The sequence below is a fragment of the Marmota marmota genome, unplaced genomic scaffold, assembly GCF_001458135.2.
Source record: "Marmota marmota marmota unplaced genomic scaffold, marMar, whole genome shotgun sequence".
Taxonomy (NCBI): Eukaryota; Metazoa; Chordata; class Mammalia; order Rodentia; family Sciuridae; genus Marmota; species Marmota marmota.
Genome location: NW_026000037.1, coordinates 59,219,909 through 59,233,070, shown reverse-complemented (window position 1 = coordinate 59,233,070; position 13,162 = coordinate 59,219,909). Strand labels below are relative to the sequence as shown.

The 13,162-nt window shown below is 41.6% G+C and overlaps 1 protein-coding gene across 14 annotated transcripts in view; it reads right to left on the bottom strand.

Moving 5' to 3' along the window:
- Rapgef4 (Rap guanine nucleotide exchange factor 4) overlaps window positions 1-13,162 on the bottom strand; it is a 281,593-nt gene that overhangs the window by 78,799 nt on the left and 189,632 nt on the right. For 9 of the 14 annotated variants that reach the window (XM_048812490.1, XM_048812491.1, XM_048812495.1 and 6 more), the window contains 4 exons: window positions 7,358-7,411; window positions 6,941-7,047; window positions 2,638-2,759; window positions 879-1,062 (listed from right to left, as the gene is read on the bottom strand). In XM_048812490.1, coding sequence (XP_048668447.1) covers window positions 879-1,062; window positions 2,638-2,759; window positions 6,941-7,047; window positions 7,358-7,411 — 467 coding nt within the window. The remainder of the gene's footprint in view (window positions 1-878; window positions 1,063-2,637; window positions 2,760-6,940; window positions 7,048-7,357; window positions 7,412-13,162) is intronic. The other 5 variants (XM_048812492.1, XM_048812493.1, XM_048812498.1 and 2 more) reach the window with 1 other exon arrangement.

The following is a 13,162-nucleotide window of genomic DNA, read 5'->3' as shown; positions in this document are numbered from 1 at the left end:
GAGGGCAATTTCATTTCCAACAGAAAACATAAGCCTATGTGTGGCATTTCAGAGCCGAGTGCTAAGCTGTCTGCGTTGCACAGGTTTCCCTGAGGATCTGACTGGTGTAGGCTTCTTTGTCTGCCCCATAGCATCCAACAGAATGAGCTTTTTTGATTAAACATTTTAAAGACTTCAGCTTTGGCTGGTGGGCAGCTATTGAAGGTAAGGCAGTTTCTCAGTTGAGATGGGAGAGGCTGCCTCAGTGGATGGCTGGAGGCCTTGGAGAGGCTAAGGGGACAGTCCTGTTATAATAACATATAGTGGGACTGGGGTTGTGGCTCAGTGGTAGAGCGCTCACCTAGCACGTGCCAGGCCCTGGGTTTGATCCTCAGCATCACATAACAATAAATAAATAAATAAAGATATTGTGTCCAACTAAAAAATAAATCAATAAATATTTAAAAAAAAGAACATATAGTGAGAGATGGGGTGAAGCTGGGTGCTGAATGAATGAGTCCACGCATGAGCATGAGGGTCAGAGTTCTGATGACCTCTGTCCTTTGGCACCAGGAAGAAAGGGGCTGCCGCCCTCTGGCACAGAAGCAGCAGTTTCTGTTTGCAATTAGCCAAAGGTCATCTACTATGGGGGCTCAGTTTTGACAGCCTGAATCAATTGCTGAAGATTTCTATAGTTTTAACTCATATGCATGGAAATGGAGTTATACAGCCTCAAAAGAAAAACAGAAAATAAAACAGAGAGAAACTCTGTGTCTCCTCTTCAGTATCTGTTCTTAGCCCTGGGGGTAGGCCAGGGCTTTTGAAATCTACCTGGCTTCCTGCCCCAGGTGCGCCCGCGCACTGGCCAGCCCTGGAGTGCCCAGGCTGCTCTCACTCACGGTTTGCGCAGGATCATCCTCATGTGGGCATCCGGGCCCATCTGCGACAGTAGCAGCATGGTGTCCTGGAGCTCCTCGTCACACTCCTTCTTCTCCTCTTCAGTAGGCAAAGGGGCATCCTCATGCTCGTCATCCAGAAATCGGTAAAATAAATATTTGTCTTGGAAATGGTGTTCCTGGTCCACTGCGGGAAACATGGAGGCGAGTATTAGCCGTGGCACAGAGCTCTGCCGGCAGCCCGTTCACCAGAGCAGACGGGTGGTGTCCAGCAGGAGAGCCAAGTGGCAGCTGAGCCGGACACTCCGCACCCTCGGCACCGGCCTTGCCCAGGCCGTGCAAATGCAGACATGACCTCCTGGTTGCAGTCATGCACACCAGAACCCTCCCCACCCATCCTCTTCTGGGCCTCCATGGGACTCCCTCTGAGAACCTGCCAACTTTTCTGAGATGAGCACTTTGACTTGCAAAAATTGCCTTGGTGACATTTTCTAGAACATGGGACATATGTCCCGAAGAGGAAAATAACCACTGCCAGATCATGCCCTAGAATGTTTTCTGAAAGTAGACTTAACAAGAGAAACTCCTTTGTCAGATCAGAATTTATGGTTTTCTTTCTATACTATTTATAAACATTTCTGTCAACACTTTGAAAATCAGAAGAAAATTAATTGAGTTATTGTTTGAACAAAACTAGCCAGACCAAACTTCTAGGTCATACACTCCTAGAAAGATTTTGTGATAATTTTCTTCCAGTTCTGATTTTTCAAAGTCCCCTACCCAGTGCATGCTGGGTGGTTGCTCTCCCGCAGAACTACACCCCTAACCTGCCTCTTGTTCTTGTAAACAACAGGATTTAGATCTCTGTAGGACAAAGACAGTAAACTTGGCTCAGCATCCCTCATCTAAATAGCTAAAGCCTTTAGCTTCTTTTCAGGATGTGCAGCAATAGGCTCAAAAGATAAAGAGAAATGGTTGACCCTTGCTGCTCCAGGTGATCAGCTTCAACCTAGCGCATGTTGGAAATGTTGGAAATGCAGATGTTTGGGATCCATCTCAGGCCTGCAAATTCAGAATCTGTCCCAGGTGATAGGTATGCACATTAAAGCATGATAAACACTGGAAAAACCATCATTAGGTTCCCAGCTGTTGGCAAATGAAATGGAGGACTTAAATATTTTATCTGTTTGGAAAAGTGGTCTTAAACAAATGGCATGAGCAGTTCAGTCACAGTTATATACCAGTGAAAACCACTGTAGTTACCAAGGATCACAACTTCAGAGCACATTCCTGATTTTACATATGGTCATCTGTGGATATATAAATTGACTCTCCCAGACAGCAGCACAGTTAAAAGGCAACTTCTGAGTTCATTACTGCTTTCATGTCATCAGCCCAGTCACACATTTCATTGTTCTTCATTCTGCCCCTGTATCAGGATTGCGATGCAATGCTCAGAGTATAATCACACTATCAATGAACTGTGAATGCAAACTAATAAACATAATTGGAACTGATGCACTCGGGTTGCAATTTCATTTTCCTTTCCTTCGTTCTCCAAAGTTAGGAAGGTACAATGGTGGAACACAGCAATCAATAGCTTCCACTCGCTGCATTTGTATTGCTAAATGAAGATGCTAGCTCCATGGTCCCTAAGGGCATCATAATTCTTTCTTGCCCATTGGGAGTTCTGCAACAGCTTGCCCAGGGAAATGCACTTAGCATTTCTTAAGGGTTTTCCAGGGACTGGGGCTTGTCTTACCATGGTTGAGGACACTGTCTTCTAACAGGACTTGCCACATGCCAACAGCTTGAGTCCGGGAGTGAACACAAGGAGTCTGTTGCATCATCCAGTCCACAAGCTCGGTTCCCACACAGCATTGTCTAGAGGAGATGGGAGACAGAAGCTGGAGATGGCTTTCAAGAAGTACCTCCCAAAGAGCAGAGTGCTCTTACCCTCACAGGTCTCCTGGCAAACAAAGCACCACACAGTGTAGCCTCAGGTTCTCAAAGACAGAACCCAATATAACCACTCATCTCACGGGAGAGTCTTCGAAGCTAGGTTGTCTAAATAAAAGCATTATAGTATGCAGCACCAGCAGAGACAACAGGGCCTCTGGAGGGGGAGCATTAGCCCGTGAGCTCATCACAGGAACAGAAACTTGGTCATTATAAGTTGGAAAAATCTCAGAGTACGATGAAGGCAAAACATAGCACTGGCTCCCTTCACCTGAGCCTTGTGGGGAACGAGTTAATGTTTGTGAGGCGCTTGGAGGTGCTCTACGAACGGCACTGTATAAGTGCAAAATTATAAAGCACTTTATATTTTCAAGTAATACTACTGATCTTCCTCTGGATGGGGTGTTGGGAGAAACAAACAATTAGCAATGCAAATCTCTCTGAAAAAAGGTCTGTGTAATGAGCATTAGCACTTGTACAGCAGAATCTGTCATTTAAGAACACCAGATCCTCCCTGGCTTTCTGTATGTTCAAACATTACTTGCTAACATGCTCCTCTGTGAAGAGTTGGTGTGGATGGACAAACTCTCTATTAGTTAGGAAATATGTAATGATACATACATACATTAGGAAATACTGAAACCTTTTGGGGATGAGAGGGTAGGGCAGGTGTTCATGGTATGACGGTTCAAAGGAGAAAATGGAATTCCCAAGTTCTAGGGAAGGATCCCAAGGGACAATGGAACAGTGCAGGAAGTCACAGAGCAGCTGGCTGCCTGAAGCTGGGACTAAGCCATGGGTGGCCTCCCCTCCCAAGCTAAGCTTGGCCCTTCCTCTGGGCATGAGCTGGCACAGGGTCAAGCCCAGAGAGCTTCCCTCTAGTTTAAACTGAAGGAGATTTCTGATGCTGGGCCACTTTAGGAAGAATCTTTAAATTTTTTAAAATTTGTTCTATTTAGATAGACATGACAGTAGAGTGTATTTTGACATATCAAACATACATGGAGTATAACTTCCCACTTTTGTGGCTGTATATGATGTAGAGTTTCACTGGTTGTGTATTCATATATGAACATAAGAAAGTTATGTTTGGTTCATTCTAATGTCTTTCCTGTTCCCACCTCTCTCCCTTCCCTTCATTCTCCTTTGTCCAACCCAATGAACTTCTATTGGGAAGAGTCTTGAACTTGGAGAAGACAATGATATATAGCACCAGGTCGGCTACTCATTAGCTATGTGGCTTTGGCCAGATTTTTGGTTCTTAGTTAGTTTCCTCATCTGTAAAAGAAAGAAGGAGCAGAAGATGGCCTCTGAGGCCTTCTCCAGTTCCCATATTGTAGGATTTCTGGAACCTACCAGAGCTTGTGGGGTGCCCTGATTTGGGACTGACCTTGACGCCCAAGGGCTTCACAGGGAGGATGTCTGAGAAGCTTGTGTGATTTCCAGGGCTGCTGTTATTACAGTCTATAGGAGAGATTCAGGGGACCAAGAGGTATCCAGTTCCTACTGGTTCCCAACCAAACATACCACCTGTCAAAATATTCCTCTTATAGTTGGAGTCTTACAAAAGTATAAAAAATCCATTTTATTTGGCTTTTCATTCAATGATTGCTTTTATTGAAAAGAGCAATATGGAATGGAGATCATCCCAGGGCATCTGGATCCTTATAAGGGATTCAGAATCTTGCTGTCAGAATATGGGACAAAGACACACAGCTGTGCCATTTGTAGCTGATGGAGTCGCTGGGTATGCTTTTCATTAATGATCCCTTGCCACTTCAGAATGGATGGCAGATCTCCAGTACTATTAATTTTGCTCTTGTAACATATTCACACCAAATCATGGGGGGGGGGGATGTGCAATATTACATCTGGAGAGGCTTCAGCCCCCTAATACTGCAGCATTAATATAATGGAGTGAAGACTAGAGGGAGAGAGGGAAAGGAGCTCAGAAGTACAAGATCCAGGATAAGGAACTCAAACTGAATGGCAGGAAAAAGAAATCATGCCTCTGGCTTCCAGGGGAGTTTACTGGTCATTACTGACAGATCATCAGTTTGTGTCATAGGGTGTGGAACAGGCCTAACACCTATATTTCAGGAGTTTCAACTCTTACTGCTATGGAGCAAGAGGAGATTATGGTTTCTGACTTCTAGTTTCCATTATTTGTCACCAAACATGACATAGTTAATGGAATTTCCCTAACACAAGTCAATATTTGGGAAAGCATAATCATATCTTAAAGAAAAATAATAAAAACTTTAAAGGAAAAAGATCCTTTAGCCTTGTGAAAGTTTGAGATCTACCTAATGAGTTAAAAAAAGTCAAACCCCAGGGACATTAGACATATAAATTTTTTTTAACTTTTACTTTTCTTTAAAATTATAGCAGTGTATAGGAGCCACAGATTCCAAAAAGAATCAGCTTCCAGGGTTAGAGAACAAGACTTGCAAATGGAATCATCCCAAATAGCAGCTATAGTAAAAACCAGAAAAGGTCCTAGATGATCAGTCTGTCCTGAGACATGGAATGCCCCCTAAGAAGAAGGTGCAACATAACACTGAGGTACTTTGCAAATCTCATTTGATTTCCAAAATTCTATCAAGAGGAAGCCAGCCTAAAATGTGACATACTGTCAACTTTGATCTTATAACACATTCACACCAAACGCAAGCAGAAAAATGTTAGTTTGCATGGTGGATAGAAACGAAGATCCAAAGAGTAAGGATTTGCAATATTTTCCCATTTCTGTCCTTGAAAGAGTCTGGAACTTGAGGTGCTTGTATGTTGGAGGTTTGTTACAGTGTCAAGCAGGTACAATTTTATAGGTTCTACTGTGGTTGGTTGTCACTATAAAGATACACATCCATGGTACCTTTAAAATTTATATTTCAGATTTTCACTGTGTCCTGTGAATTTGGTTCATATGAATCAAAGGGGTTTTGACTCATGCAAAGGTTAAGGGGTTCTGAAGTCATGTCTAGGCTAAATGGGAAAGAGCCTGACTGATTCAGCTGAAAAAGGACTGTGCCTGAACCACGGAAGCAAGAGTGAAGGTGTATATGCCACATGTGGGCCATTCTATTTCATAACATTCATTGAACTGATACCATAAAAAGTAAGAGGAGTGAATTCTTAGTTGGCCTACCATAGCTCGGTCATCAGAAAAGTTTCAACTAACCACAGACCTTCAGTTTTCTTTATCTTTCTCATTTCTTGACTCCATTGAGAGTTCTAATAAGGAATCCTTATTCTGATGATAAATATGGTACTCATATGTACATTAGAACGAAATCTTTACAAAATTTGTATTTGTTCTTTTTAGTTATATATGACAGTAGAGTATATTTTGACATATCATACATACATGGAATACAACTTCCCATTCTTATCGTTGAACATGATGTGGAGTTTCATTGGTTATGCATTCATATATGAACATAGGAAAGTTGTGTCCAATTCATAGAATTAAATCTTACATTGGAAAATAAGTTCCATTAAGGGCTTGGGATATTTTGTTCACTGTTGCCTCCTTAGGGCTTAGAATGCAATAGTCTCTTTTCCTCAGGAGGTGCCTAATACACTTGTGGGATGAATGAATAAACAAATCACTAAATCTGAAAATGAACTTTCAATCCTGGGTCTGCTACTCACTAGACTTGTGACTTGGACAAGGAAATTATTTAATCTCTTTGAGCTGACTCTGTTTTATCATCTGAAATATGGCTGCATAGCAGGTTGTAGTGAGGATGATCTGAGATACCATACAGAAAGGGGCCTGTATAGATCTCTGAGGATAAACATGTACTCAATAACTGTTAGCTGAACGTGACCTAAATTTAATAGGTTTCTAAAAAGACACTAGCAAAGAGAAATGCAAAAATTTTCTTCTCATTGTCCATCAATATCCAAGCAAATTAGTTAAGGAGTAACTGTGTGGAATATTAAAGATAATCTAACACTCATCATTCAGTAGTGATTCAAGACAAACTTAGACCTTTTAGGACTTGGATACCCCTGGATGGAAAACTGGGAGAGGCCTATTTGTTTCAATTTTACTAGACGTGAATCTGAGGGGCCATGACCTTTATACTTAGCACACTTACCTGTATGTCTTGAGGTGGTATTTCCTATCTCTTATCATGTGAGGGGCTCGAGAGAGGATGGCATTTCGTAAAATTTTTCCAGCCCTGAGGATCTTCTCTGAAGGGACCTGGATTTTAATGAAGTAGAAGGAGGGGAGGAGAAAGAAGGAGAGTTTATAGAAGGAAAACAAACTGGCTGAATCCTTAAATCACTTTCTAATTGGAGTCTGGTAGAAAAACATAACCCACTCATACATATTTACATTGTTCACTGTGACATGTCACTGTGTTATGCTGAGAACTGAGAGGCACTGAATATTTATTGTCTCAAAAACGGATCAGAGGTTTCTTGATGTGATGCTCTGACATGTGGACCACCTCCAGTGGTCCTTAAGAAGCGAGCTCAGACGGCTCATCAACCCACCTACATCCCATTACCTTGGTAATGGTGTTAGCAGGACGAAGAGGAACGTGAGGTTCAATGAGAGGTGTCTGAAAAATAAAATGTCAAAGCAAAAGAAAATTAAACAAAAAGTTCAGTAAGGAAAATTATGGGTTGGGGGATAATAAGAAATATCAGTTTTTTTTTTTATAAAACTCAAAATAGAATTTAAAAAAAGCAATAGATAAAAGCTGCCTAAAGGAACTTGAATGCATTGGCATTCAAAGGGCAAAATTAGACCATTCAATTTGCCAACATTTAAATATAAATTATTAAAATGAAAAAAACAAACAAACAGGAATGATTAGATGTTTGTAGGCTTAATGAGAAGGGAATAAATATCCACTCAAAGCATACCAAACATCAGAGCAGGGAAAAGCAAAACAAGATATACATAAACAGAGATTAAAGTGACCTCTCTCGGGGGATGGCAATAAAGTACTGATCTGGGATGGAAATGAGCTATTTCATTCTCTTGCATGTAGTTAAGATTTTTTCAGTGATTTTTATTTGTAGAAAATAAGTTTTAATTTTCAAATGTGGCTCCTTGGTAGTTCTACGCCCCCATCTCCTATAGCCCATTGAGGCAGACAGAGTACTTCTCCTTCCTTGACAGGAATCATGCAAGTTTCAGGATTCCATGACTGTCTGAACAACTCTAGGGCTGCAGGAAGCTCTTGTTATTATCTGCATTCTTCAGATGGGGGTGCTGAATTTGAATCCTGGGACAATTTCTTACCAGTCAGCTACACAATTGAGCACCCCCCGCCAGTCTCACCCAAACTCCTTTGCTTTTTCTGTGAAATATCTGGTAATGGCATTTCCAAATGGGAGAAAGATACCTTTAGTGAAAGGAGGTGGAAGAATCACCAGTACAACACTGTTTACCACTTTAGAAGGTAAGATAGCTGTTCACTTCTTATGAGATTTTGGTAGAAAGAACCAGGGCCCTCCAAAGAACCATGACCCCAAAGATGGTCATGTCCTTAGCCCCAGAACCTGTGCATGTTAGGTTATATGGCAAAAGGGACACTATAGGTGTGATTAAGTTAAGGATCAAAATAGGGAGACTGTCCTGGTGTTTCAGGAGAGCTGAATGTAATCATAAGGGTGTTTAAAGACAGAAGAAGGAGTCAGAAGAGTCAGAACCAGAGAGAGCAGGGTGGGGAGGAGTTGGTCCCACTTGGTGGGCTTTGAAGACAGAAGAGGCCAAGAGCCAAGAAATGTAGCAGCCTCTAGAGGACAGAACAGCCAAGCCGACTTCCCTGTGAGCCTCCAGAGGAACAGAGTGTGCTGCCATCTTGATTTTTGCCCAGTGAGACCCATTTCAGACTTCTGAACTCAAGCATGATTAGGTTGTTAATTTGTGGTACACTCAATCTGTGGTAATTTGTTATAGCAGTCACAGAAAACTAGTATTATACTTTATATTATAATTATTTTAGTATAAAGAATTATTAAAGCCCCTGACTCTTTGCAAATAGAAGCCATTTACAGTGAAAATAAACTGGTAGTTTAAGTTTAAAAATATAATCAATGGGGGAAATTAAGGCCAATATTAGTTTAAAACAATGCATGAACCTAAATATGAATATACATGTATCAACATATATCTTCATTTTTATTAATAATAAATTTCAGGTGGGCTGAAAAAGAGATAAAACACTAAACTTAAAAAAAAAAAAACAGCATAGATGAGATGCAGATGTATTTAGAATGTCTGAAATCTCATGGAACTTACCTAAATACTTTTGTCACCCCACTGGTATCTAGTAAACCTTTTCTCCCTTTCTGAAGTCACCATAGCACAAGTGTTAATTACTATAATAGCATTTTAGCAGCACACTGTTTATAACCCACATAGACCAAGGAAGGCCAGTGTGGTCCAATTAACAGTGACTTTAAACAGAGACCAACTTTGCCCTGAAAAAGCCAACTTTGCCCTTAAAGCAGACCTGAGGATAGGAGAGGGATCACAAGCTCGGGAAGTTCCTGTGCTTACACCAAAGCCTCAAAGAATATGGAGAATTCTGTTGACAGCATATCACTTGGGATGACATTCAAATTGCCCACCATCACACACACCAGGGCTTTGGAAATGAGTGGTTAAAGCATGCTGGGTACTTCCCAGCAGAGAGCTCCCAGTTCTCATGGGTTCTGCCTCCACCTTCCACAAGTTGTTTTACATGTCTAGGACCATGCCTGGTTCTGCATCTTAACAGTAAAGGCCTCTGGTTATTCTTAAAAACAATAGTAAAAGCCCATTTCTCTTCCTGTCTTGGAGGAAAGAAGTATCGGTGTGGGCTTAGCTTCCCAGGTCACCTTTTCTTTCCTATGAAAAACTGACTTTCTTTTACAGTGGTCTTTGAGAGGCAGGTAAGCTTGGGGCCCAGAGGATGCCCGTGCTTAAGGACAGTTGATAAATATTTGCCGGTGGACTCAATAAAACATTTTTTGAAGATGACATCTTTTCATTTCTATAGAGATGGCTGTATTTTAACAAAATGCTAATGAGTTGTCCCCAGGTTAGTTTATTTTGTGGGAGAGCTCCCTTTTTAGTTCCTTGGAACCTTGAAAAGAAAGTACTACTAAAGCTGTGGAAACATCAAGCTTCAACCAGAATTTTCCTTTTGATCTGCAACTTCTAAAGACATAAAATGTACACAAGGTTGTCTTTTAGCTAGACAATTGTAGTTCAGCTCCAGGACCAAGAGGCTGTTTAATCTGTTGAAAGGCAGTGTTCTCAGAACCTTCTTGAGCTCAAGCATTTTAGGCTTAGGGGCGACACTATGAATGGATGCTTTGAGGAGGAGCTGCCCCTTTATTTAAATAAAACCTCCAAGGGACACATCAGGTGAAAGCAGGGAAAGTGTTGTTTTGAGGAAATGGGAATCTGTCTTTGAAAGGGACAGTACATTCAGTTCGGCAACCTCCTACCGTTCTAACAAACACACTGGGTACCCAACAGCTGTGTGTTCTGAGACAGCATTTGTGACAGGCAGCTGGGTCCGTTGGAAATCATCACTGGCCAATGCCTGTTCAGGGACCTCTCTTGCTTTTGGATCCATTTGTTTATTTCCTTTTTGTTTTCCTTTAGTTTTCATTTGAGAATTTCACTTTAGCTGTGTTATTGAGAAATAAGGACACTAATTTCATTTTATAAATGACTAGGTTAAACAGAAGAAGGAAAGACAAAACATGGTGAGATTAGTAGAACTCAAGTGAGAAACTCGCACCATGCACCATGATCCTTTGTCTGTGCTATCTCCTTATTTTATTATTATTACTGAGAAAACTACAACCCCAGACATGTAGGGACTGGTCTGAGCTCACACAGCAAAAAACTGAAATTGCTGAGTGTTGAATCCAGGCTTAGCTCATTCTAGTGTTTACACTGCAGGTACAACTACCCCATCTCACCTGTCCTTTTCCTCTAGAGACATCTTGGCTCATTGTTTGAAAGAGTTAAAGTGCACCGAGAAAAGTGCATCTAAGTTCTTCCAGGTTATCAGGCATCAGACGTGATCTTAGGAATTTCCAGCAATAAAAATTTCTATGGAGTGCTGGAGTTGTAGCTCAGGGATAGAGCACTTACCTAGCACATGTGAGAGGCACTGGGTTTGATCCTCAGCACCACATTAAAAAAATAAAATAAAATAAAGGTATTGTTGTCTATCTACAACTAAAAATATTTAAAAAAATGTTTCTAATGATCTCCTGAGATTCCACACTGGCATCATGCATCATGCTTGGTCACGAACAACTTTTTAAAAAGCAACTTCACAATAATGAAATATTTAGCATTGAGGGGCTGTTGCATCAGGGCTAAAATAAATATACCAAGGAGAGGGACAGCAGTAGAGTCCACCTGGGAAAATGGAAGCCAATTGGAGGACTGATCACAGAAGGAATTAAAGGTTAGGAAGTAGTTTACAGGTGATGGAACAGTCGGGAAGTCAGACAGCTCTGAGTTGACCCTGACATTCGTTAAGCAGGAAGCCCTTGGGAACAAGGATAGAGAGAGGAAGAAGCAGTTCCAGGGCTTAAGCCAGGTGTTCTAGCGGACACTGGCGATGCTGCCACCCTCCCACGGCCAAGAGGGAGGTGAGACCTTCTAGTGTCCAATTTCCCTCCAGCCAGAATCAGAGAAATAGGAAAAAATAATTTTATTTTATAAATGATCAGGTTAAACAGAAGAGAGAAACAAGAAGTATGATGACATCAGTGAGAATCAAAGCAAGTAAACCAACCAAAAGGCAAAACCAAGGACAGGGGAACCCAGGAAACATGTTCCAGAGGCCAGTCCTCTTGCAGTGCACAGCAGAGCACAGGAGGGGCAAGGAAGAGCTCTAAGGGTCAGGCCCTGCACAGCACAGCAGGGTTGCAGCAGCCACAGCCTGGGCAGGGGCTCCCACCTGCAGAACCCCAGCTTGCTGCCCCATATCCTCCAGGGATGTCTCCTGTTGGCTATAGGCAAGGGAGGCAGGTGGAGCTTGGATGGGGGCCATTCGAGAGCAGGGGCTTCATTAGTGATTGTCTGTTTCCTAGACCTACCTCCGGATTTGACCTATAGCCAGAATGCACAAAATCACAAAGAGCCCTACAAGCAATGGATCCCTCTCCGATTAAATTTCATACATTTCAACACATCAATCATGTGTTGATAAAAAATTTTCCTTCCTACCTGGGCTTGAAAGAATCCAAACTGGGCTGTGAAAATGTGATCCTAAAAGCTAGGCAGGGAGGACAGATAAAGGCAGAGGCATTCAGCTCTCGCTCGGCTTTTCTTGGCCGCCTCCTCTGAAGACTTCCCTCAGGATTGACCGTAATTGGTTTTTGTTTGTTTCTGGAAAGGGGATGCTCTTTCTACTGCTTTTTATTATGTTTATATTACTACTGAAAGGGAGAAACAGGAAGGGAAAATATTCCTTTTGGCACCAGAGCCAATTCAGAAATACTAATCAGGTGATGGAAAATATGAATTTAGCCTGCATTACAAGATGCACAATAACTCCCCAGCAGATTATAATGAGGCATAAGACCCTGTAATAGGCCTTCGTGAAAAACCATATTCAGACCCTTTTGAAAGGGGAGTAATTCCTTTTACTCAAGTATTTGCTCGCAAAAGCCTTTTGCAAGGCACAACATCTTAAGCCAAGAGATGAGAATAACAAGCTAGATTGGGACACAAAGCTTGTGGCAGAACTCTGGCAATGCAGAGCAACAAAAAGTCACGAGAGTCCACCCACATCCAGCTGGATTTGAGGATTTAATGAAGGCTGATGGCGCGCAGAGCAACACACCAGGCCAAAGTATGGGGCTCGGAGAAGGTGCTTGGACTAAATGAGCTCTCGATCTTGCAGGGAAAGCAGGACTTCGATGCGTTAAACAATTAGTGCGACCATCTGAATGCACTAATGAATGCTACCGCACTGTGGATTTCAAATTCCCCCTTTTCTTATTTCAGATGACAAAATCTCTAGGAAGTAGTGGGAATATAAATCTTTTTTTTAATTCTTTTAATTTTTTTTAGTGAAAATGGTACACTTTAAGGAGTTACTGTCCCTTGTTTCACTATTTCAAAATACTACTACTGAGATCTTTGAAATGTAAGTCTTATGATAATTATCACAATGTTATCCCTCCTTGGTGCTGATTAGATGAAATGAAATTCAGGACTTAAGTCAGATTTAGAGGTGGATTTTGCCACTTTGAAATAACCACGTAAGTCTTTCCATTTGTGAAATAATAGAAATCACCTATAGACTTTTTTTGGTTTCTATCTATTGGCTCTTCTTTCC